We start from the raw sequence: 23,387 nt of genomic DNA, 5'->3' as shown, positions 1-23,387 counted from the left end.
AGCTTAAAAACTTGGGTCTTACAAAGAGAAATAACTAACCTAAAATTAATCCATAAAACTAACCTGGAATTAAAGAGAAATAAAATAATTTTTTAATTAAAAATAACTCTAACCCGACGGGTTGGCCCGTATAACCCGCGGGTTAAACGAGCCGGGTTGCACTAACCCAAGTTCTTTTCGAGCTGGAATTTAACCAACCCAACCCGGCTCATTTAACCAACCCGTCGAGCTGGCCCGCGGGTTGGAACCCATATTGACAGCTCTTGTCTGCTTTGATTTCCAAACTCTCACTCACTCAAACGTGGTGTTATTTTCTGAGGAGAGGAGCAAACTATTAGTGAACTGTTGTCACAGAGAGCAGAAGTTTTTCTTCATAAAGTTTTTTGTCCATCACAAAACTCACACATGGTTGAAATATATGGGAGTAATTACCTGAATTCTCTCAACTAACTTAGTGGGTATCATGATTTTCTCAATTAGTTAGTGTGCTGAATGGACCACATACTGGATTAGTTTTTTTTAACCGTAATAAAATAATTAGAAAACCAATTATTTAATCTTTAATTTAAACTTAACAGATGAAAAAAAACACTAACATTTTCTTCATATAATGTAGTTTCGATGTAGTAGATTGCTGGAAACAAGTTAAAAAAAAAAGATTGCTGGAAACAGGATATTAATTGAATACAATCTGGCTACCAAGTTTCATGAAAAGAAAATTACCACTTTCAAAACAGAACAATTTCCTGTTTATAAAATTTTGAATGCTGTTTTTCTATTGCCAGGCTCAATTAATTGATCCAGCGGTGAAGGGAACACTGGATGTTGTTAAATCATGTGCAAAATCACTTCCTGTGAAACGAGTTGTTTTAACGTCTTCTATTGGTGCCGATTTCTATAGTGGAAGGCCTTGAACCCCTGAAGCAGTGGTTAGACATGGTTTTCAGATTTCTTAAGGGAGCAAGAGGTATAAATGTGCCCTAAGTATATTACTAGTCCCTTTAGATGTTTCATTTCGCTCTATGCTTTGGAATTCATGCTCTTGTGCTTGAATCTCTTTGACTGATAGGAGTTACTGTTCTGGGACGGACGGAGACACACCGACCTCTACCCCCAGTATGGTTAGTACCCGATCAGGGTTACCCGGTGAAGGCCCCGAGGGGACGACCGGGGTGGGATGTCCGGGCCCTGTATCACAAGCAAGACGACATCCTCCCCTGATCCAAGAACCTGGGCCCCACCACCTAGAGGTTGACCTAGGCCCACCACCCTACGGAACTAGGGTTGTTGGAAGGTGGGTCCCTAGGGATTCTAGGCCGTTGGATCACTGTTAACAACAGGAGGAGCATAAGGATCCAACGGCTCCTAGTCCACCGGTACGGACCATGCATGACGTTGCATGGCTCCAACCCTAATACCCCAACGTGTATATAAGGTAGGCGACACATCCATTCTAAGGTACGTTATTCTCTTCACCTCACCACTCACTTACTCGATTCCCTTACTCACTTTGGCATTGGAGTCCCCTGCAGGAGCCCCTCCCGGGATCACCCAGCTCGTCAGCACACCAGCCTTTCTTCCCTCTTGGCTACCCCAGCACTTCGTGATCATCCTGATCATTTGGCGCCGTCTGTGGGGATCGAGTAAACATTTCCTCCACCGCGTGCCGTCAGAGACAAGAACAGCTACGAGACGCAATGGTAGAGACACGATAGACTTCTCGCCGTTTCAACCCAACTCCCGAGGGCCATGTGGAAACACTTGATGAATCTGCGAACTGTCAACCCTCCCCCCGACCCCAGAGGACTACCCCTCCAACTCCGCCTCGGGGAAGATCCCCGGAGCCAGGGATCCTCACCCCCCACGCTGCGCACGAAGCCCTGTGCAGGCTTGAGGCCCGAGTTAAGGCGATGGAGAAGGAGCATCCTCCGGAGGTAGGGCTGGAGCGCAATGTCCAGGCCCGCAACACTCGGGACGAAATCCGCGCCCTCCGAGCGCGCCTCCGCCAACTGGAGGAACTGGAAGAACGATCCAGACTGGATCCGACGTTCTCTCAAAAGGGGGAGACGGGAAGGAGACCACTCCCACCTTCAAACTACCAAGACGACCATGGCCGAGAACAGACTACGGAAAGAGCCGTAAATCAACCCTCCCATCACCGCAGGCACCACTCCCCTCGCAGGAGTTACTCCGGACAGAGGAGCCCCGTTTCCACCAGGGAACCACTCAGGGACCCGGTCCACCCGCACGACGCCTTGGTTACCCTACCGCAGACGATCAACGGCCCTCTCTCTCCAGACATCATGGCGACCCCTTTCCCCCCAGGGTGGTCAAGACCTAAAATGAAACTCTACGAGGGTGACTCCGACCCGACTGAGCATATCAATTTCTTCGTGGGAACCATGCAGTATGCCGGAGCTAGCGACCCGATCTACTGCCGCTGCTTTCCGATGAGCTTGAGGAAGGGCCCAATGAACTAGTTCCAGAACCTCCCTAACAACTCCATTCACAAGTGGGAAGGGGTCAAATTTTTTAGCCCAGTACTCCTCAGTGAGAAACATTCCGAAATCAGAAGAGACCCTAGCCCTGATCAAGCAGGGCGAGAAGGAATCCCTGAAGGCCTTCCTTAACCGCTTCAACAAAGAAGCGGGAGACATTCCGGACCTCCTCCCTCAAGTCCGCCTAATCTTGGTACGACAAGCGCTCAGGCCAGGTCCTTTCTTGACTTCCCTGGATGGGGAGAAAGCCAGGACACTAGAGGAATTTCAAACCCGATCAGAGAAATATATTAACATGGAGGAAGCGGCGACATTGAGGTCAACCAATCAAAACCCAGTCCATAGGCCCTCTGAGGAAGCCCGGGACCCCGGCGAAACTAAGCGCGATTGCGAGCCCCAACGGAAGAGCCAGGATGACAAAAAGCAAAAACGGAAAAAGTTCGATAGCTACACCCCCCTGAACTCTTCCCTCTCCCGCATCTTGCGGGAGAAAGCCTCCACCGACCTCAGGGACAAGCCCCCCCCCCCCACTACTCACGCGGGGGGATAAGCTGGATTCAAAAAGGTTCTGCGAATTCCATGACAGCCCCGGCCATAACATGGACGAGTGCCTGAACCTGAAGGACAAAGTAGAAGAACTAGTCAGAATCGGGAGATTGTCAAAGTACGTCGCTCTCTCCTCAGGCGACTTCCCTCGTCCGCGTTCGCCACCTCCTAGAAGGTCCCCCACCCCGCCCAGGGCCCGGGCTCGGACTCCGCCCAGGAACCGAGCCCGAACACCCCCTCGGGCGAGGAGCCCTCATCGTCGCAGAAGTCCCGACCGACGCAGGAGCCTCGATCGTCGTAGAAGTCCAGATCGACGCCGATCTCCAGATCAGCGGGACCAAGATGAAGTACGAAGGCGCCACGGGACTAACCTAGTCAGTGTCGGTTCGATTGCTGGAGGATGGGCCGCCGGCGGACCATCAAACAACAGTCGGAAGAGGAGTACTCGAGTCATCATGTCAGCCGCTGGACGGCCTCGCCCTAGCTCCCTCCGCCCACCGCAGCAGAAGGAACCCATCACCTTCACGGAAGACGACTACGGCACGGACACCGGCGAGGAGGACGATCCGATTGTCGTGGAAGCCCTCATCGCAAACGGTAAGGTACGACGGGTTCTCATCGACACAGGTAGTTCCGCTGACATTATGTTTTATGATGCTTACAAAACCCTAGGCTTATCTGTGAAAGACCTGATCTCCTATGACCACGACTTGATCGAGTTCACTGGGGACATAGTTCTGCCCTTAGGATATTTGGATACATACCTCTCCCTAGGAGACCATGATGTTTGCAGGACTGTAAAGGCCCGGTTCTTGGGGGTGAAATGCCCAACAGCGTACAACGCCATCATCGGTAGACCAAGCCTCAATGTTTACCGGGCCATTGTCTCCACCCACCACCTGATGTTGAAGTACCCATGGGCCGGAAGGGCAGTTTCCGTACGCGGAAACCTAACCATGGCCAGGGGGTGTTATAACTCCAGCTGCAGGATGGCACGAGAGGATCGCAAAAGGAAGGAGCCCGACCACGGGAAAAGAATCGAAAGCTTCCACCTCCGAGCAGGAGCATGCTTGACCGACATCGACCTGAGAGTGGACCAGTCCAGGGAGGACCAACATCTTAAGCCTGATGGGGAGGCTCGGTCTGTTCAGATCGGCCATTGCCCCGAGCAAATCACGAAGCTGGCACGAGACCTCCCGCAGGACCTGTCGAACCGACTGGAAGACCTTCTGAAGAGTAACGGGCACTTATTTGCCTGGTCATCCGCGGATATGTCGGGCATCGACCCAACGTTCTGCAACCACAAGCTATCAGTAGACCGGAAATTCAAGCCAGTGGCTCAGAAGAAGAGACAGATGAGTGCAGAGAAGCAGGAAGCGATCAAGGAACAGACAACCGAACTTCTACGAGCCGGGATCATTCGCGAAGTCAAGTATACCACTTGGTTGTCGAACGTGGTCCTGGTCAAGAAATCTAATGGGAAGTGGAGGATGTGCGTTGACTACAGAGACCTGAACAAGGCCTGCCCGAAGGACCCTTTTCCACTCCCCAGCATCGATGCCCTGGTGGACAACTCCTCGGGGTACGAGTATTTGTCCGTCATGGACGCGTATTCCGGGTACAACCAAATTCCGATGTATAGAGAAGATGAAGAAAAGACTGCTTTCATAACCGATCGGGGGACATATTGCTACACTATGCTTCCGTTCGGCCTGAAAAATGCAGTGGCCACCTACCAAAGGATGATGACCAAGATTTTCGGGGCACTTATAGGGAAGTCAGTCGAAGTCTACATCGATGACATTATCGTGAAAACACCAAGGGGAAGAGACCACGCGGCCGATCTCGCCGTGGTCTTTGAACAACTAAAGAAGCACAATATGCGCCTCAACCCCGAAAAATGTACCTTTGGGGTCAAAAGCGGGAAGTTCCTAGGATATATGCTCACAAGTCGCGGGATTGAACTAAACCCCGAGAAGTGCCAGGTCATCGTAGACATGAAAAGCCCCCGGACGGTCAAAGAAGTCCAACAACTGGCAGGACGGATGGCTGCAATCGGAAGATTTCTCCCCAAGGCCGCCCTACGAGCCCTACCTCTTTATGCCCTACTAAAGAAGGGAGCGAACTTTGCTTGGTCGGAAGAGGCCGAGCAAGCCTTCTCTCGGCTGAAAGAGATTCTCACCTCTCCACCGATCCTGTCAAGTCCAAAACCGGGGGAGCCCCTGTACTTATACTTAGCCGTTCGGGACAAGGCTGTGAGCTCCATGCTGGTGAGAGAGGAGGTGGGAATCCAACTACCCGTGTACTTCGTCAGTCGTTCGCTTAAGGGTGCAGAACTCCGATATCAGATGCTCGAGAAGGTGGCACTCGCCCTCCTAACCACTGTCAGGCGACTCAGAAGATACTTCCAATCCCATAGCATCATAGTTCGCACAGACCAACCAGTCAAGCAAGTCCTACATAAGCCAGATTTAGCCGGACGAATGGTGAGTTGGTCGATCGAGTTGTCCGAGCATGACATCCAGTACGAACCCAGACGCGCGATCAGGGCGCAGGTCCTAGCAGATTTCCTGGTGGAACTCACGGGCGATGAAGACCCCCCGACGGAAATCTCCTGGGTCATCCATGTTGACGGCTCGAGCAACAAAGAGGGGGGGCGCTGGGATCGTCCTCCAAAGCAATACAGGGATGGTCGTAGAACAGTCACTGCGTTTTAATTTCCCAACCACTAACAACCAAGCTGAATATGAAGCTTGCATAGCGGGTCTGGTAACGACGCGAGACCTGGGGGCGCAGGACATACTCGTCTGCTGCGACTCCCTCCTGGTAGTCTCCCAGGCTAACGGCGAAGCCCAAGCCAAAGACCCAATTCTCGAGCAATACCTCTCCCACCTGAAACGGCTGGCCACAACTTTCCGTAAGGTAGAATTCCACCACGTCCCAAGGGCTCAAAACGACCGCGCGGATACCTTAGCAAAGCTGGCAAGCACCGGAAAGCCCGGTCTGAACAGGACAGTCATTCAAGGCACACTGGCCCTGCCTTATGTCGTGGACCCCAACCGTCCCGCTGGAGTCAACACCATGAGCATTAGCACGGACGAGGATTGGAGGACCCCTATTGTCAAGCACCTCACAACGGGCTGGCTGCCGCCCGATAAGTCGGAAGCAAAGAAACTGACTAGGTGCGCTTCCTGGTACACCATCATAAACGATGACCTCTTTAAGAGAGGATTCTCCACTCCACTTCTCAAGTGCTTATCAAAGGAACGAGCGGACTATGTCCTCGCAGAGATCCACGAGGGCAGCGTTCTCTGGCAAGAAAGGTCCTCCGGGCCGGCTATTACTGGCCTACCCTGGAGAAAGACGCTGCCGATCACGTCAAACAGTGTGACCCGTGCCAGAAGCATGCTGACCACCGCTTAGCTCCACCCGAGCAACTCTCGACTCCGGTCTCCCCTTGGCCTTTCCACCAATGGGGAATGGACCTCTTGGGACCCTTTGAGACCACCCCGGGACAGCTGAAACACCTGATGGTCGCGGTGGATTACTTCACCAAATGGATTGAGGCAGAGCCCCTCGCCACGATCACTTCAGCCCGCATACAACGTTTCTTTTACAAGAACGTCATCAGCAGGTTCGGGGTACCTGGAGTCCTGATTACCGACAATGGTACACAATTTACCTCCAAAGGGTTCAGGGAGCTAGTAGACGGACTGCATATCAAGCACCACTTCACCTCAGTGGAACACCCCCAAACGAACGGGCAAGCGGAAGCTGCAAACCGAGTCATCCTCAGAGGACTTAGGAAAAGGCTGGACGACGCTAAGGGCAATTGGGCGGAGCAGCTCGATCATGTCATATGGGCATACCGCACTACCCCGCACTCAACGACTGGGAAAAGCCCGTTTCGCCTAACTTTCGGAACCGAGTCAGTCATCCCAGCGGAGATTGGAGAACCAAGCGCTCGCACCCTTGGCTACGACCCGGGGGAGAACGATCAGCTCATTCACGAAGACCTGGACCTGCTCGCGGAAAGGAGGGCAATCGCTAACTGCAGGGAATTAATCGCGAAGCAGCACGCAGCCATCCGCTACAACAGGAAGGTCGTCCACCGCGCGTTCCTGCCCGGGGACTTAGTCCTCCGCAACGCCAGCATCGGAGCCCGCGGGACCGAAAGAGGCAAGTTGGCCGCCAACTGGGAAGGCCCATACAGAGTGACTGAAGCAACCGGCACCGGCGCCTACAAGTTGGAAAAGCTCTCTGGGGAAGAGATTCCCCGCACTTGGAACGCCGCCAACTTGAACCGCTACTACAGTTAGCTCTGCCCGACCAAGCACCCCAAGCCCAGTTTTCTTTTTTAATGTCCTTAAGTCAAGCTTCATTTTAAATTAGAATCAAGGAACTGTTTCCAGTCCTCCTCTTGTAGACGAAAGAAACACTTACATTTTTTATAAAGAAACAAGAATGAGTGTTTTGTTTATCTATTTTCGCACAGACGCCGACCTACGAAAATTAAAAGACCCTCTGGGCACGATAAGACCCACCGGGCACGAAATTTAAAGACCCTCTGGGCACGATAAGACCCACCGGGCACGAAAATTATAAGACCCACCGGGCACGAAAATTACAAGACCCACCGGGCACGAAATTTAAAAGCCCTCGAGGCACGTTAACCAGAAGACCCTCCGGGCACGAAAATTAAAAGTCCCACCGGACACAATAGTTACAAGACCCAACCGGACAAGCTGAATAACATAAGTCGAAAATCAAACAAACCGAACAGCCTAATTATTACTATTACCACCAAAAGTTTTCATTACAAACGGTTAACGATTACACTTGTCCAGAAGGACTCAAAACACTTAAGCAAAAAATAAAATAACACAACAATCCCCTCAGGGGGCCTGCTCAGCCGGGAAGGTCAAGATGAAATTCCCCTTGGAATCCACCGTCCCGATCTGCCCCCCGGAGACAACCTTTCGATAGCCAATGGGCCCAGTGTCCAAATCCGGGTTGACAACCGAAAGCTGGCTCACCGCATTGTTGAAGGAAGCCTTGTTAATCTTCGACACGGTGGCTGCCAACTTCTTCTTGTCAGCCTCCAGAGAAGCGACCTTGGCCTCGAGCTCTTTTTTCTCTTCCTTCAGAGCAGCACTCTGATCGAGCTCAAGAAGCCGAGCGGCCTTCTCTTCCGCCAACTCTTTCTCCACCTCCTTCAATCGAGCCGCACCGGTCTCGGCGCACTCCTCAGCAAGCTTCAACCGTTCCCCCAAGTCTTGACGAGCCGCATCGCCGTCCAAAACGTTCTTCTTCAGCTGCTCATTCTCGGCCTTCGCGTTGTCCAACGCCTTGCTCAATTCCTCGATCGTAGAGCACCCCGCTTCCAGCTCCTCACTCATGGAAGATATCAACTGCCCATCTTTCTCAGCCTTCTGTCTAAGCTCCTCCAATTCCGGCAGAGCCGACAACTGCAGATACCGAACAACAGAGGCAGTCTTGAGCGAGGCCCGAAGAGCATAATTGAGGAGTGCGTAGGGCTCCTGATCACCCAGGTACTTCTGGTCGCTCTCCGTTAGCAAGAGGTCGTCGATCTGATCTAGATGTTCCCGGCAGTTGGCTGCCCTAGGACCCCACATCAAAATCCCCGTGGGGGTCACCACAGTAACGGGCTCCACCCGCTCCGCCTTAGGACTCCGCCCCTCGCCTTCAAGGTGGTCTTGATTGCTCTCCACCCTCCGCTTCTTTGGGGCCGGATTCCGGGCATCCTCCTCCTCATCAGACGACCGACCCTCCTCGTGGACGGGAACAGAGCCCCGACCCCCTGGGGATACACCCCTCGAAGGAGAACCACCTCCCTGGCCACCCTCCACCAAAGCCTTCTCCGCAGACCCAGAAGTTCCTCCTACCTCAACCCCTTCCGCACTCTTAGGATCGGGGACCGGCTGATCTCCAACACCTTCCTCCCCCCCGATCGGCGCTCACCCTCGGGAACCTTAGTCTCTTGATCTGCCTCCTGATCCGTGGTATGACCGTCTTCCACCTGCAACGCCTCCAACAGGGTCCGATCAATGTCTGCCATAGCACCTGCCCAAAGAAGAACGACATTAGCAAACAAAAGAAAGAAAGAAACGACGGAGGGCATAATATATAGATAACTTACGCAATAGCTTAGCATTCTTCCGAACGCTGAAGGAACACAAGTCATAACAACGAAGGGGACGAACCGGGACTTTCTTGTCCCCCTCCATGACATAACGAACAACACCCATCAACAACCGTTTGAATTCCATATCGGTCTCCGATAGGGCGCCCTCGTCCGAGAAACTAAACGACGTCACCTTCTCTCTATAATGAGCTGCATTCCAGGCCAACGGGAAGCGCGGTCGCATTCCGCCGCTCGGACCCCGCTCAAACCACCAGTAGGGAGGAGGCGAGGTTGGCACCACCCGGTAGAACTAGTCCTTGAAATCCTTATACGAATCGGCAAAGGCCTTAAATATCGGGAATACCGTTCTCAAGGTCACCAGGCCGTGTCCACCGTGCCCTTGGGTATAGACGACCGCGAAAAGATGGAAGAATAGAGGCAGGGAGGGCACCTGCCTAAAGAGAGCGCAAGTAGTCTCATAGCCCCGCACGAAACCCCAACCCCCTGGGTGAAGTTGGGAGGGGGCCACCATCATGTGTCTGAGCACAGCGACCTGAAAATCGGTAAGCGGCATGCGCACCTTCACCTTCTTCATCGTATAAATATGCATATAGATGCCGAATGGGGGAGTTTGCAGGAGCCTCTCCGTCTTTCCAGGAGCAAGAACGTCATGCTCAGGATCGATTTGCTTCTGTGACAGATAATACTGCTTCCGGAAGTGTCCCTCGTCCTTGTTAGCATAACAGGACTCGATCTTCAAGATCTCCTTGCACCAGTCGTCCAAGGGTGCCAAGTCACCCTCCAGATGGGGAAACTTCTTCCAATCGATTTTCTTCCGTTTTGGAGCGTCCTTACTCAGCTTCGGTTTGGAACTCTCCCCGACTGCTTTACCTTTTCTCTTTTGGGCACCAGCCATATCGAAACCTGCGCAAGGGAAAACGTCGTCTCAATATTACAATTCATTGATCACGACTTAAAGGGGAAACCCGCCAGGATCCGCCTTTGTCCCCGGCAGGGAGAACAAACCCTGCGCCGAAGGGACGGTCCATGGACCGTCCTTCCGTCGCGCGGGGGGAGGAGACCACTCCCACCCGGAAGACGCACCCTAGAAATCCCTAGAGAACGGAACTAGGAAGAAAGGGAAGAAAAATAAAATAAAAGGCAGAAGAAGTTGAGAAGAACTTACAAAGGAAATGACGGGGACGACCACCAGGAAATCAGGAACGACCACCTCGAAAACAACGTCTAACGACGCAGAAATTCAGAACTTTAAGGAAGAAAATAGGAGAGCTTGAGGTGCGAAAAAGCACAAATGAAGCCCATCCTTCTCTTTTATAAGGAAACTCAGGAATGGGAAGCGACGCTTCACCAAACCCTACGACTGTAATGATGACGCTAGGGGAGGCGGGAAAAATCTCGTCCAATCCGCTTCCGCCACGTCAGCAAGGAGAACGAAACGACGTAACGCGTGCCACACTTTGTCAGACGCATTAATTACGCCGTATAAACGTCGCTTCACGTTACTGTTGCATAACGTTTGGAGTTCGGGACAGCCCAGTCGTCCCAAGACCACGAAGGGAGCCGACCGGTTACCCCTCTCCCGCCACTGTATGCCGGGTCGTCCGGAGCACCCACCTTTCCTCCTCCACCCGTCCGGACACAACTCTAAAGCTCATGCCCCACTCATACAGTGGGGCAGAGCTGGGGGACTATTGTTCTGGTAGGGGCTGACAGGAACCGACCAAAATGACGGGAGGACGCTCAAGCGAGCCTCACCTAGGAGGGCCTCACCCAAAGCTCCAGGCCCACTAAAGTAGTCGACCAGAGCTGAGGGACTACTGTTCTGGGACGGACGGAGACACACCGACCTCTACCCCCAGTATGGTTAGTACCCGATCAGGGTTACCCGGTGAAGGCCCCGAGGGGACGACCGGGGTGGGATGTCCGGGCCCTGTATCACAAGCAAGACGACATCCTCCCCTGATCCAAGAACCTGGGCCCCACCACCTAGAGGTTGACCTAGGCCCACCACCCTACGGAACTAGGGTTGTTGGAAGGTGGGTCCCTAGGGATTCTAGGCCGTTGGATCACTGTTAACAACAGGAGGAGCATAAGGATCCAACGGCTCCTAGTCCACCGGTACGGACCATGCATGACGTTGCATGGCTCCAACCCTAATACCCCAACGTGTATATAAGGGAGGCGACACATCCATTCTAAGGTACGTTATTCTCTTCACCTCACCACTCACTTACTCGATTCCCTTACTCACTTTGGCATTGGAGTCCCCTGCAGGAGCCCCTCCCGGGATCACCCAGCTCGTCAGCACACCAGCCCTTCTTCCCTCTTGGCTGCCCCAGCACTCCGTGATCATCCCGATCAGTTACATTATATGCAAAGTAAGTTCCTTGTATACAACTTTGATATTCAGTGCCTGTAATTCTAATGCAGACCTGGTCCATTAAGCATGTCAAACTGAATCAATCTTCTTGCTAATTAACGTTATTTGAGTAGCAGTAGTACTTTTAGCCTACTATTCACTAGACAATTGCTTTTGAAAAATAATGCTAATATATTTGCTGCATTGTACACAAATGTAATAATTTGTCATGAGTAGTGTGTTAACATGCCCTTTAACTGTGTTGACATTGTGTGCTTATTTTTTGTTTTCATTGTATATAAGTGCATGTTTGGAAACCCTTATGGAGGTGCTTCTGAAGTCAGAATCAATTTTGGGAAGAAGTTTATTTGAGTAGAGCTGGTGCTGATGAAAGAGAAGCTGATCCAAATATGTTACAAGTCTTTTTTCAGAGGTGGTATGCATTTTCGAAGACTTCAGCCGAGAATTGCTGCCAGGAAATTCTAAATGAAAACGATATTGACTTGATTGTTATGAACCCAGCAATGTGCATAGGGCCTCTCTTGCAACCAGAACTTAATTCAGGTGTCGCTTCAATTTTAACCTTATAAATGGTAATTTTTATTTACTGATAAAGTTTTCTGCTCTACAAGCATTTATCATCTGCTTTATCTGCATCGGGATTATATGATGTATGAGAAAATGAAAAGGAAAAAGTATAAGGAGATGAACATCATAACTATGAATCTTTAGTTAAACGTGATGTTTAAGGTATTGGCATCTTAAGTTCTTAACCATAACACCTTGTGCTTTGTTTAGTACTGTTCTTAACAGCCAAATTGAATGATATTGCAAGGTTTTGTTTCTTAACTTGTAGCACAAGAATCAAAGAGACAAAGAGAGGGAATTCAAAGTACATAGTAGTCACAATGATAAACATTATAGTATAGAAACCTCAAACAATCTAAATAAAACCATTGATTGAAATCATCATAAAAAAAAAAATTATTGTGCTATAAAAGATAAGATGGACACAACTACATCCTTGGATTGGTCTGTGGTACATGCAAGACTTTAACCATTCAAGTGCTTGTTGAGATTCTTGAGAACATGATTTCTGTCTGCCAAATAGATTCCAATTTACTTAATAGAAGAACTCTTTCACTTGCTCGGTGCAGGTTTGCAAAGATTTCCAAATTTTACTTTTTGGATGGATCAATGTGAAAGATGTTGCAGAAGCCCATATTCAAGCATATGAGTCTGCTTCAGCTAGTGGAAGATATTGTCTAGCTGTATGAGTGGCACACTTCTCTGAACTTACCAAGATTTTACATGATACGTATCCTACATTTCAAGTTCCAGAGAAGTTTAATTTTTGTATAATTAGCAATTTTGACCTTTGAGTTACTCTCCAAGGCACAAAAACCATGTTCTCAACAAGCACATGGTAATATGTGTTGTTTGGCATATGGACATTTTGTAAACCTTATCATGGAAACAAAATCACAACTTATTACGTGGCCAGTGACAAAAATAATGAGACATACAGTTGTCATGTTTTGGACATGCACTTTGCAGAGAACGATAGTATATATAAGTAATCAAAGCCCATATTGTTTGTAAGTGGTTATGTTAAAAAAGAATATATCGTTTGGCATTTTGCCCATATCTAATTTTAAAATGACTATTAAATCAAACAGATTCGTTTAAATGCATAATTTTTTTTATGCAACAATGCTATGCATAGTTTAAGACTTTAAGTAGCTGGTGCTGATGATAATTTGGTTTGAGATAACGAATTTAATTTCTTATATAGCAAAAAGGAGTAAAAAAAGAAATCATACATTCACTTATAATATTGTGCCTGTTACAGAGACTACAAAGAATACACACTAAAAAAAGGCCAAAATGTTTGCAGATCTATGAACACCAACCTTATCTCCAATTCCACAGAATTGAGAATAAAGCTAGCACATCTTGAGAGCACATTAACATTTCAAAATGTATTCGATGATACTCACTGTTCTGCAACAGGGGGGGTTCTGTAATAAGCTGGAACAGTGGCAGGAAAAAACATCTGACGAATCCCTTCAGCCTTTATTATGGGCAAGATTATTCCAGAAGCACCCTGACAAAAGATAAAGTTGGTTTTGCAGAGTTAATCTCACTGATATTCGTTCTGGCTTGAAATACTGAATTAAAAACAATTTGATTATAAGAAATACATACAGTGAGTAACCGGGCTCCAATCCATATCCGCTTAGGTGAAGGAAATGGTAATAGTAAACGGCCGACACCAAATACAGCAACAGCAAAGAAATGGAGAACCAAGCTCAACGGACGAGGGTTTAATCCTGAAAGTAAAGAGACTGGTCCTTGCGAGAATAGGCCTCCAAGGCTCAGATAATCAAAGCAAGCTTGGCGCATTTCCTTCCTTGCTTGATCAGGGGATGCACAGAAAACCTTGTAAAGAGCTCCTGCCAGTGTGTTTATGGTTGATGCGACAGGCTGCAAATTGAAAGTTGAGGACCAGCATTAGTTTTTAAGCTTGTCATCAACCAACTATCCAAAAACTTAAGTTGTTGGGTGAAGACGCAAAGGGAAAGAAATAGAAAAAATAGGTAAGAGGGGCGAAAAAAAAAAGGAAGACAACATTACCTTGCGCAAGGTATAAAAGGATTCAAGGTATTTGCAAAGTGTGGGTGCATCATTCATGTCACGCAAAGGCCTGAGAAGATTTCTCAGTACCACAATATCAGACAATGCAACAGTCATTCCGCCCCCTGTTAGTGGATGCCGCATGTTGAATGCATCTCCCATCAGAAGGGCTCCAGGTGTAGGATGAGGATCTGCTGGCATGCTTCTGTTTGGCATTGTCCTTATGTTTCCTTTGTCCACCGCAGCTATGAAGGAATCATAAAGCTGAGGAGGAATCTGCAATAATTTGGCACTTCATCATCATTTAACAATGGAGGTGAACAAAGGATTACCACATGCCAGGGTTAAAAAACAATTTATAAGAAATGGGTACCTGTGGAGCCACCACTGTCTTTAAATACTTTGCCATTTCACCGTTTGAAATAGAAGGAACCTTCTGACCTGGTACATCAACCAGACAGCGAATCTCTGTGCTACTTATAGGATAGAAGAGAACTGGCGAAGGATCTCCCAGTATGACATGGCCATGATTTGCACATGGAAGTTCACAGTTCTCTAAAACTAAGCCAACAAAACAAGATGGAATATCAACCTGCAAATAAAGCATAATGGCATATTAATAACCCAGAATTCCACAAATTGCTCTTTCTTACAAGCATGACAAAGAACCTTCAGTAGTAAAAAAAAAAAAAACTCTAAACAGGCTTGTTTTGTAAACCCAAAAAACAACTCTAATGCAAAATGTTTAGTATTGTCTGTAATTGCATAGAAAGAAGTTGACCGATTTGACCCTTGAAACTCCTTTGGAGAATCAAACTGAAAGGAACTCTCACCTTAGGGTTACACAGAGAACGACGCAGGTTTGAGAAACAGCCATCACAAACAATGGTAAGGGGAGCATATGCAGTCAATTCCTGACCATCTTTGTTCTTGTACTGCACACCTTTTATTGTTCCCTTCTCTTCAAGTAAGGAAGTGACCGTTCCTTGCTCCAATTGTACGCTACAGAAGATTTACAAAGGAAATACACCATGTAAAATGAGAAAATACCTTTAGCACAATCGAGGAACGAAAAATTACATTCAAAATTCTCAAATATCATTTCTAATTGTATTCGAATTTATATCAATTGGTTGTCCATAGGATGATGAAAATCAAATACTAGGAGACAGAAGCTAATAGCATAACAACTTTCGATGAACAATTTTGATTTATGTAACGTGATTAAAGTATCTAACCAAATCAAGCCAAATGGAATCTATCTGAAATGTAGAAACCAAGGTCAAATTTTGAATTTACAACAGAAAGTAATCCTTGCAGCACTGTAACAAGTCAATCTTTATATATGGCAAACAAGATCTATGAAAGGAAAGATAGACAAGCATATATTAACTATTCACAAAGGAAGAAATCATACTTGGGAAGGGATGCAGCCTTCTCTCGCATCCTCTGAATAAAACGGCCATTGTGAAAGCTTCTGCCAGAAACATCTGAGTGAAACTTCTCCAAGGGATAAGAGAGACGAGTATGCTTCCCATCATTGAAAAGAGCATAACCAAACACTCGTTGAGCATCAATTTGCTCCACACAATCTGCAGTTAGACACAAGACAGATCCAGGTCTTATGATCAGCAAAGAGTCTTGAAGTACAATAAACAATAAGCACATAGTTAAGATCTACACTACCTTCAAGTCCCAGTTCTATTAATTTGAGATAGCCCCCAGGTTGTAGCAACTCCCCAACAATTCGGTCAGGCTCGCTCAGATCTCTTTCGATAACATGCACTCGACGTCCATCCTATAATACATGAAATTTATACAGTCAACCTATCTGTTCTGGAAAACAATACTACCTTAATTCAATTCATAAGAGTTATAACCCCCCCCTGAAGAATATGTATGTCCTGAATCCAACTGATCAACAACACAAAACACACAATAACATACTACTGCGAATATAGATGATCCACCATGGAAAGGTATGCGGCATAACCCAGATTTAAGGTTGATTCTCTTATGTGGTCCTAATAGCATATAGTATAACTGAAAAGTGTATGACACCTAAACCAGATGTGTAAAGCATGTTCACAGAATCGTCAAGTGTATATAGTCAATTCATTAAACAGAGGTCTGCTATCCAACAAGCAATAAAGAAATGACAAAAATCACAATCCCATGAGATCTCCAATTGCAGAAACAAGTTCACCGCCCCTAACTAATGCTCTGCATCTTGATATCAAACAAATAAGATTTCACACTTCTAGCATGTTCAGATCAGCTTCTTTTTTTCAGAATCAGTTCTGACACCCCCATAAGTCACTCACAGAAGTTTCTCCCCCAGAATTAATTTTAGATTTAAAGGATTTCCAAACACGCACTTCAATTATTGATTTCTTGTCCTTCAATATATTCTCTTCAATTTTTCTTAATAAAAAGTAATAAACATCTTGGTCATTCTATATCAGATACATTAAATCCAGCTCAAAAACTGTCAAGTTCAAATAAATGGACTTATTGTAATGAAGCCATTTTTATTCAACACAGGTAGATATAATTCAGAAACAGAACATGCCATATTTTCATTGATGAAACAACTCTTCTCAATAGAGATTCAAAATTTCCAAAAAATTTAAACGCGTGAAGAAAAGCAATAGCAAATTTCTCAAATGATAGCTAGTATTCTCGTCGACAAAGCCATATTCATTCATCATTGAGAATCACAAGCAAGAGGAACGCACGCATCAACAACGAAACAGACGGTTAAATTACCTTGCCGAGAGTGTGAGCCAGGGCGGAGCCAGCAACACCAGCTCCAACAATGATGACATCGGCATCTCCGTCAAGTTTCTCCGATCCGCATTCTCCAGCGGCGGTCGTCACGTTCTCCGAACGCGGAGCCGCCTTCCCCTGCGAGGAGCCACGGCTGTTCCCGGCGAAGACCACGCTGTACAGCGCGAAGAGGCTCAGAGCGGAGAAGAGGATCCAACCGAGCATGCAAGGATCCACCATCGTGAAATGCGAATAGGAAGAATCTCGCCGGAAAGAAGAGGCGGCGACGGCGACGGAGGAGAAGGTGGTGGCTCTCTCGCTCTAGTTTCTCTCTCTCTCTGCCACGCTGGCAGAGAGTTTTGAACGGTTTTCGGTTGGTGTGAGTAACGGAATCTCGAGCGCCTTCGAATGCAGGACATTTTATAAGGACGTGCGAGATGCGAGGGTCGGGTTTTACGACGGTCACGGGAGCTGTATCTGAAAGATAGAGACAAAATAAGCCTAATTACACTTTCGGTCCCTATAGTTTTACAAATGCACAATTCTGATCCTTTAATTTTAATTGTTCTAATCTAATCATCTACTTTAAATAATCAATAAATATGATCCAAATACATTAAGAATTTAATGGATATGCTGACATCCAATTGAATTCCATCAAATAAGCAAGTATGTTTTTATTTTAATTAAAATTAAAAATAAATGTAACTCTCATTCCTACGTGATAAACATTGATTGGATGTTTGTGTAAAACTATTTTACACTGACAGTGCATATTCATTAAACTCATAGTATTAAATAACTATCCGATAATTAATATAAAAAAATTGACTTTTTATCACAATTTTTCATGTGGGTTGCGTGTTATGACGATACATGTGATGTCACTTTCCAAGTTAATCAAAATGTAATCTATGTTAGCTTTTTTCTTTACATTTTGGATAGGAATCTAGTAAGGTAGAGCCATCTAGTATTTGAATAGTATTTGTTCAGATTTGTAAGTAAAAGGGACTTGATTGAAGCCATTCAAACTAGAAGGTCTAAAATCACACATTTTTTAAACTATAAAGACATGTAATTAAACCTAAAAAAAATAGGTTTTATTGCATTTTAGACCTTATAGTTTGAAGAATGTGTGGTTTTGATCAATGGAGTTTCAATTTTTTCAACTAAATTCCTCTACTTATAGTATTAAGCAAATTTGGTTGATAACTTGTCATCTAAACATGGTTGTCGCAAATACAAATTCACTAAGTAAAATGCTTAGGACTTGGAGGGTTGCATACATTATATATAGCATCTAACTTGACGGGTGAAGCATCAATATCTTGTACACGAGGTTGGTGTGAATACAAGTTGACTCAATATAATGCTTATATAGAGCTAAGGACATGTCTGGTTTACTTGCATCTATGTCAGCTAGTCCATGAGAGACATTAACCTTTAGCAATTATATGTAGGATTCATAATTTGGAGGAATATTATAACGTCTAGTTAATGGGTGATGTGCGTCAAAATATCATGATTTATACCTTACTTTTACCATCATTTCATGACTACTTATAGTGCATGTGGTATACAGATCTTTCATAACTCAACCCAAGCTTACATAAATATTGAAATAATTACAGCATGAATATTGGGACCAATCTCATTGACCAATTTTTTTTTAAGAAAAAAAATATCATTGACCAAGTAAGCTAAATCCTCGCGCGCTCTGCGTGGAAAGCATGGCTTATTTTTTATTTCATTTTTTTCTTGCACCTATACGTTACTAGCTCCTTTGAAAAAGAAAAGGATATGTTAGTTGTTAGATGTATTAATTAATAAACAGTAGCCCGATTTGAAAGAAGAAAAAAAAAGCAAAACCGAGGGTAGCAAATCAAGGGGCTGCATGTAAATCCAAAAAATATTGGGGAAAAGAGAAATATGGGGGCTGTGGGCATGCTGGCAATGCATCTAAATGAACATTCAGTTAACAGGGACAAAATGCGAGCAGAGTAATGTTTGATACTTGTAACTAGAAAATTGGCACCAGTAAGGATTTATGTGATTTCTGAATCTCGAGGGGATAGTCTCATGACTGCTGGTTGTGAGGATATTTTGAAAAACTAAAAAAGTTAACATGTTCATCCATCTTAATAAAGTGTGGTTAATTTTAATGATACATGTCTCATTATCATTAAGTAAAATCTCACATTTGAGTATTGTGTATGAAAGAAAGCCGGTCTTACTACTTGGTATTTAAAGCTGAGGTTGGAGACTCTTTTGGATATCTCTGATACTTTTCAACCTGGTATTTTTCATCTTAGCTCAAACCAACACTTTCATTGCTAGCTAGCCAAAGTCGGGGGATTAGCTAGGTTCTAGATATCTCTGATACTCCCGAACTCGATAAATACATTTGCTCATACCAATATTGTTGTTGTTGGTCGGAGATGAACAATTGTTGTTCTTGGTATCTCATTTACCTAATATGTTTGTCATATGACTCAGCTCAAGTGAAGTGGCTCAAATTCATGGGTCAACTAACACATGCTTAAGATACCCGAGATAACAACCCAAGTTCAACTCATCCTCACAACTCCTAAGTTAAGCCACCCCAAAATGACACATCGCATGACGCCCTTCGCATCTCAAACACACAAACATTAACCATGAGCCTTTGGTCTCCTCGTGCTAATTGCATAGATGTTGGCATGTCTACTCCGAGTTACAAAGCTTTAATTCGACATACATCCAAAGGTCCCCCCTGAATTATGAACACCAGGCTACACAACCCACCACTTGGAGGCACAAATGATAGGTCGGCCCACACCCCAAGGATTCTCAAATCATGGGTACGAACCGACTTACCTGCACGAGTTAAGAATCGTGATACCATGTAACTAACCTGAGTTGTAACATTGACTTATTTCTCAAACCACGCTCTCTATGTAGGAAAAATACAAATTAAATCCCCTTCAAGATCTTTCCTGTTCAAAGCTCGTCAACGACACACTGCACTAGGCTTCCCGCACTCAAGGATATATAGGTTGGCAGATATTCAACAAGATCTCCACCACCCTCTTCACCAGACACCAAGACAACCACAGAGGATTGACGTGTCAAACGCAAAGAGGACTACACACAGGAAAAGGAGCGGCGTTGACATTTCCTTATCCTCCTCGACCCTCACATTTAAACTAAAAATAATCATCGATGTCTAGGACTTACCATCAAGATGATCTGAGGGATGATCGCATAGCACACTACATTCGAGACAGCAAATGATGTCGACGTTACCTTAGTCTCTTCGACCATTTCCTACTAAATGGAGAAGACCAAAGCTAGGGGATTAGGTTCTGGATTCTCTGATACTCTCGAGCTCGGTAAATTCATTTACTCAGACCAACACTGTTGTTGTTGACCGAAGTCGATCAATTGTTGTTCTCGATATCTCTGGTTCACCTATATGTTCGCTATATTATTCAGCCCAAGTGAAGCGGCTAAAATTCATGGGTCAACTGACACATACTTAAGACACCCAAGATAACCACCCAAGTTTGAGTCATCCTCGCAACTCCCAAGTAAATTCGCCCAAAAAATGACACATTGCATGACACCCCTCGCATCTCAGCACACCATCAACCATGGGCTTTGGGTCGTAGATGCTGACATATCTTCTTACTCCAAGTTACAAAGTGCTAAGCTGCCATAAATCCAAAGGCCTCCACTTACCTATGAACACGAGACCTCACAACTCACCACTTCGAGACACAAGCGATGGGTCGACCCACACCTCAAGGATTCCCTAATCATGGGTATGAATCGACTTACTCACACGAGAAGTTAGAATGACTATTTTCATTTAATGCTACTCAAACTCTAGCATTACAAAGAGAGAGGATTCACAAAAGAACATGATAGAAGGAAGAGCTCAAGCTCACATCTCTCAAGTGATACACTCCACCTGATTATAAATAGAAGACTTGAAGAGAAGAGAAAACAAGAACGAAAAGAACAAAAATAAAGAGATATTCAAGCTGCATATATATGCTAATCCCCTAGCTTTGGTCTTCTCCATTTAGTAGGAAATGGTCGCAGAGACTAAGGTAACGTCGACATCATTTGCTGTCTCCAATGTAGTGTGCTATGCGATCATCCCTCAAATCATCTTGATGGTAAGTCCTAGACAACAATGATTTTTTTTTTAGTTTAAATGTGAGGGTCGAGGAGGATAAGGAAATTTCAACGCCGCTCCTTTTCTTGTGTGCAATCCTCTTTGCGTTTGACACGTCAATCCTCCGTGGTTGTCTTGGTGTCTCGTGAAGTGGGTGGTGGAGATCTTGTTGAATATCATCCAATCTATCCTTGAGTGCGGGAAGTCTAGTGCAGTGTGTCGTTGACAAGCTTTGAACAGGAAAGATCTTGAAGGGGATTTAATTTGTATTTTTCCTTGGGGTGTGGGCCGACCTATCGTTTGTGCCTCCAAGTGGTGGGTTGTGTAGCCTGGCGTTCATAATTTGGGGGAGACCTTTGGATGTATGTCGAATTAAAGCTTTGTAACTCGGAGTAATGAGACATGCCGACATCTGGGAAATTATCTCGAGGAGACCAAAGGCTCATGGTTTATGTTTGTGTGTCTGAGATGCGAAGGGCGTCATGAAATGTGTCATTTTGGGTCTTGGATTATTGACAATCTGGATCATGATGTTGAGTACCTTCTATTGAAGGACTCCCTTTATATTCCTTAGGTTCCGTTAGTTTGTTTTGTAATTTTCTGATGAAGCAAAAAAAAGTAATTATATTATTCGGCGTATATTTTTTATTGAGCAAAAGTGATTTCTTATATTGAGGATGATATGATAGTTTATCATAGTTGTTTATGAAATAAAATGGAATAATACAAGAAGGGGGTTGGTTGAATTGTGCCAATGAATTTTTTTTTTTGCAAATAACAATTGGTTTGTTGAGTAACTTCCAAATCAGTTTTCATAAAGAGAAAACTCCTTTATTATATTGCAGCGGAAATATAAGCCGAGTAGTAAACAAGAGATTAAGGTAAAAGAAAAACACACAAGATTTTATCCAGATTCACCCCAACCTGGGCTACGTCCAGCCCTTAGTCTTCAACCAAAATTTCTACTCAATTGAGCTAAGTATATATAAGCAGGACTTCTCCTTTTACAAGTATTAGCAAGACTTCTTCTCTACCGAGTATTCTCGAGAGTCCTCCTTTACCAAGTATTACCTATGATTCATCCTTTACAAGTATTATGAGCACTCCTCCTTCACAACTCCATAGTAGAGTATTCATTTGTTCTACTTTGGATTTCTCTTTAGCTTTCTCGCAACTTACCATTGGTCATAGCCATCGGTAACCTTTTTTTTCTTCTCCGGAGTACATGCACTGCATAAATTACTAATGGATATTAGCTGACCTTAGTAAAAAGTCATCAATAACTACCGGTAGTCTTGTAATGACTATATATTCAAGGAATATTGAAGGTAAAGTGGTCTAAAATATGTTAACACCATAGAGGTCAAAATGGCATTATTTTTCCAAGTCTTCCATTATATTTTCCAAGTCTTCTATATATAAGTTCTACTCCTACAATTACAACTACAAGTCAAGTCATCTCTATATAACATGTCTTCTTCACGTAGTTGGATTTTAGCCAACTATATATTGACTTCGTATGTGATCAAAACAAAGGGAACGACGGCAAGAGGGTCCATTAAAAAAAAGTCACACAAGTCTATGTAGATCCTAATATTTATTTTATAGCGTAAATGTTTATTTAAGTATTTAAAAAAATTTATGTAAATAACTTATAACGTACTTGTAAATTGTTTTAAACATATTTTCATATGTTGTTTTCCCGATATACCCAAAAGCGTAAATGGTATGGCGCTCACGTGATTTAACGAGCTTTACACTTAAATTTTGCTAATAACAAAGAATGTATTAAGACTTAAGAGTAAAAAAATAGTCAAAATCATGTGTACTCATTAGCATCTATTTGTAACTTATCTACTGAAAGTTTCTAACATGCGAAACAAACAGTTTCCAAATGTGTTTTTTTTTTTCATTTAAAATTGTGCCCTTGAAATATATTAACCACCAAAATACATGTTTTTACCGTTTTGATTTTGAATTTGGCCTTAAACTTTGTTTTACCATACAGATTTCAAGGATAAAAAAAAAAAATAGAAGCACACAATGACACAAATCACAAGTTGTTGTACGGTTTGTTTAGTTGATGAGATAAAGATAGAAAACAAATGATAAGTAGAGAAAAAGATATGAAAAATGGAGTAGAGATTGTAGATTGTTTAGTACATTAAAGATAGATGAGAAAGCTAAGAGAAGAGAGCAAATGATGTAAAGGAGAGAGAAAAAAATAATTTTTGTGTTAAAAAATATTTT

The 23,387-nt window shown here is 44.8% G+C and overlaps 1 protein-coding gene and 1 pseudogene across 1 annotated transcript; one reads left to right on the top strand and one right to left on the bottom strand.

The window, feature by feature from the left end:
• Positions 1 to 418: 418 nt before the first annotated feature.
• On the top strand, positions 419 to 13,096 carry LOC130718978 (cinnamoyl-CoA reductase CAD2-like; annotated as a pseudogene).
• A 278-nt stretch (positions 13,097 to 13,374) lies between these two features.
• LOC130717837 (squalene monooxygenase SE1-like) lies at positions 13,375 to 17,381 on the bottom strand. Its single transcript, XM_057568213.1, has 8 exons — positions 16,976 to 17,381; positions 15,893 to 16,004; positions 15,624 to 15,798; positions 15,040 to 15,208; positions 14,580 to 14,798; positions 14,207 to 14,482; positions 13,778 to 14,056; positions 13,375 to 13,676 (listed from the first exon to the last, which is right to left on the bottom strand). The coding sequence occupies exons 1-8, from the start codon at positions 17,213 to 17,215 to the stop codon at positions 13,566 to 13,568; spliced, it is 1,581 nt and encodes a 526-aa protein (XP_057424196.1). The 5' UTR covers positions 17,216 to 17,381; the 3' UTR covers positions 13,375 to 13,565.
• Positions 17,382 to 23,387: the final 6,006 nt, after the last annotated feature.

This window comes from Lotus japonicus, chromosome 5 (assembly GCF_012489685.1).
Source record: "Lotus japonicus ecotype B-129 chromosome 5, LjGifu_v1.2".
Taxonomy (NCBI): Eukaryota; Viridiplantae; Streptophyta; class Magnoliopsida; order Fabales; family Fabaceae; genus Lotus; species Lotus japonicus.
The sequence above is the reverse complement of the archived record's forward strand: the minus strand, read 5'-3'. Positions and strand labels throughout refer to the sequence as shown.

Coding starts and splice junctions, on each gene's coding strand:
- LOC130717837 (XM_057568213.1), bottom strand. CDS start 17,215: ATGGTGGATCCTTGCATGCTCGGTTGGATCCTCTTCTCCGCTCTGAGC. Junction 15,799..15,892: donor AATAGAACTGGGACTTGAAG/GTAGTGTAGATC, acceptor GTCTAACTGCAG/ATTGTGTGGAGCAAATTGAT. Junction 13,677..13,777: donor TTGGAGCCCGGTTACTCACT/GTATGTATTTCT, acceptor ATCTTTTGTCAG/GGTGCTTCTGGAATAATCTT.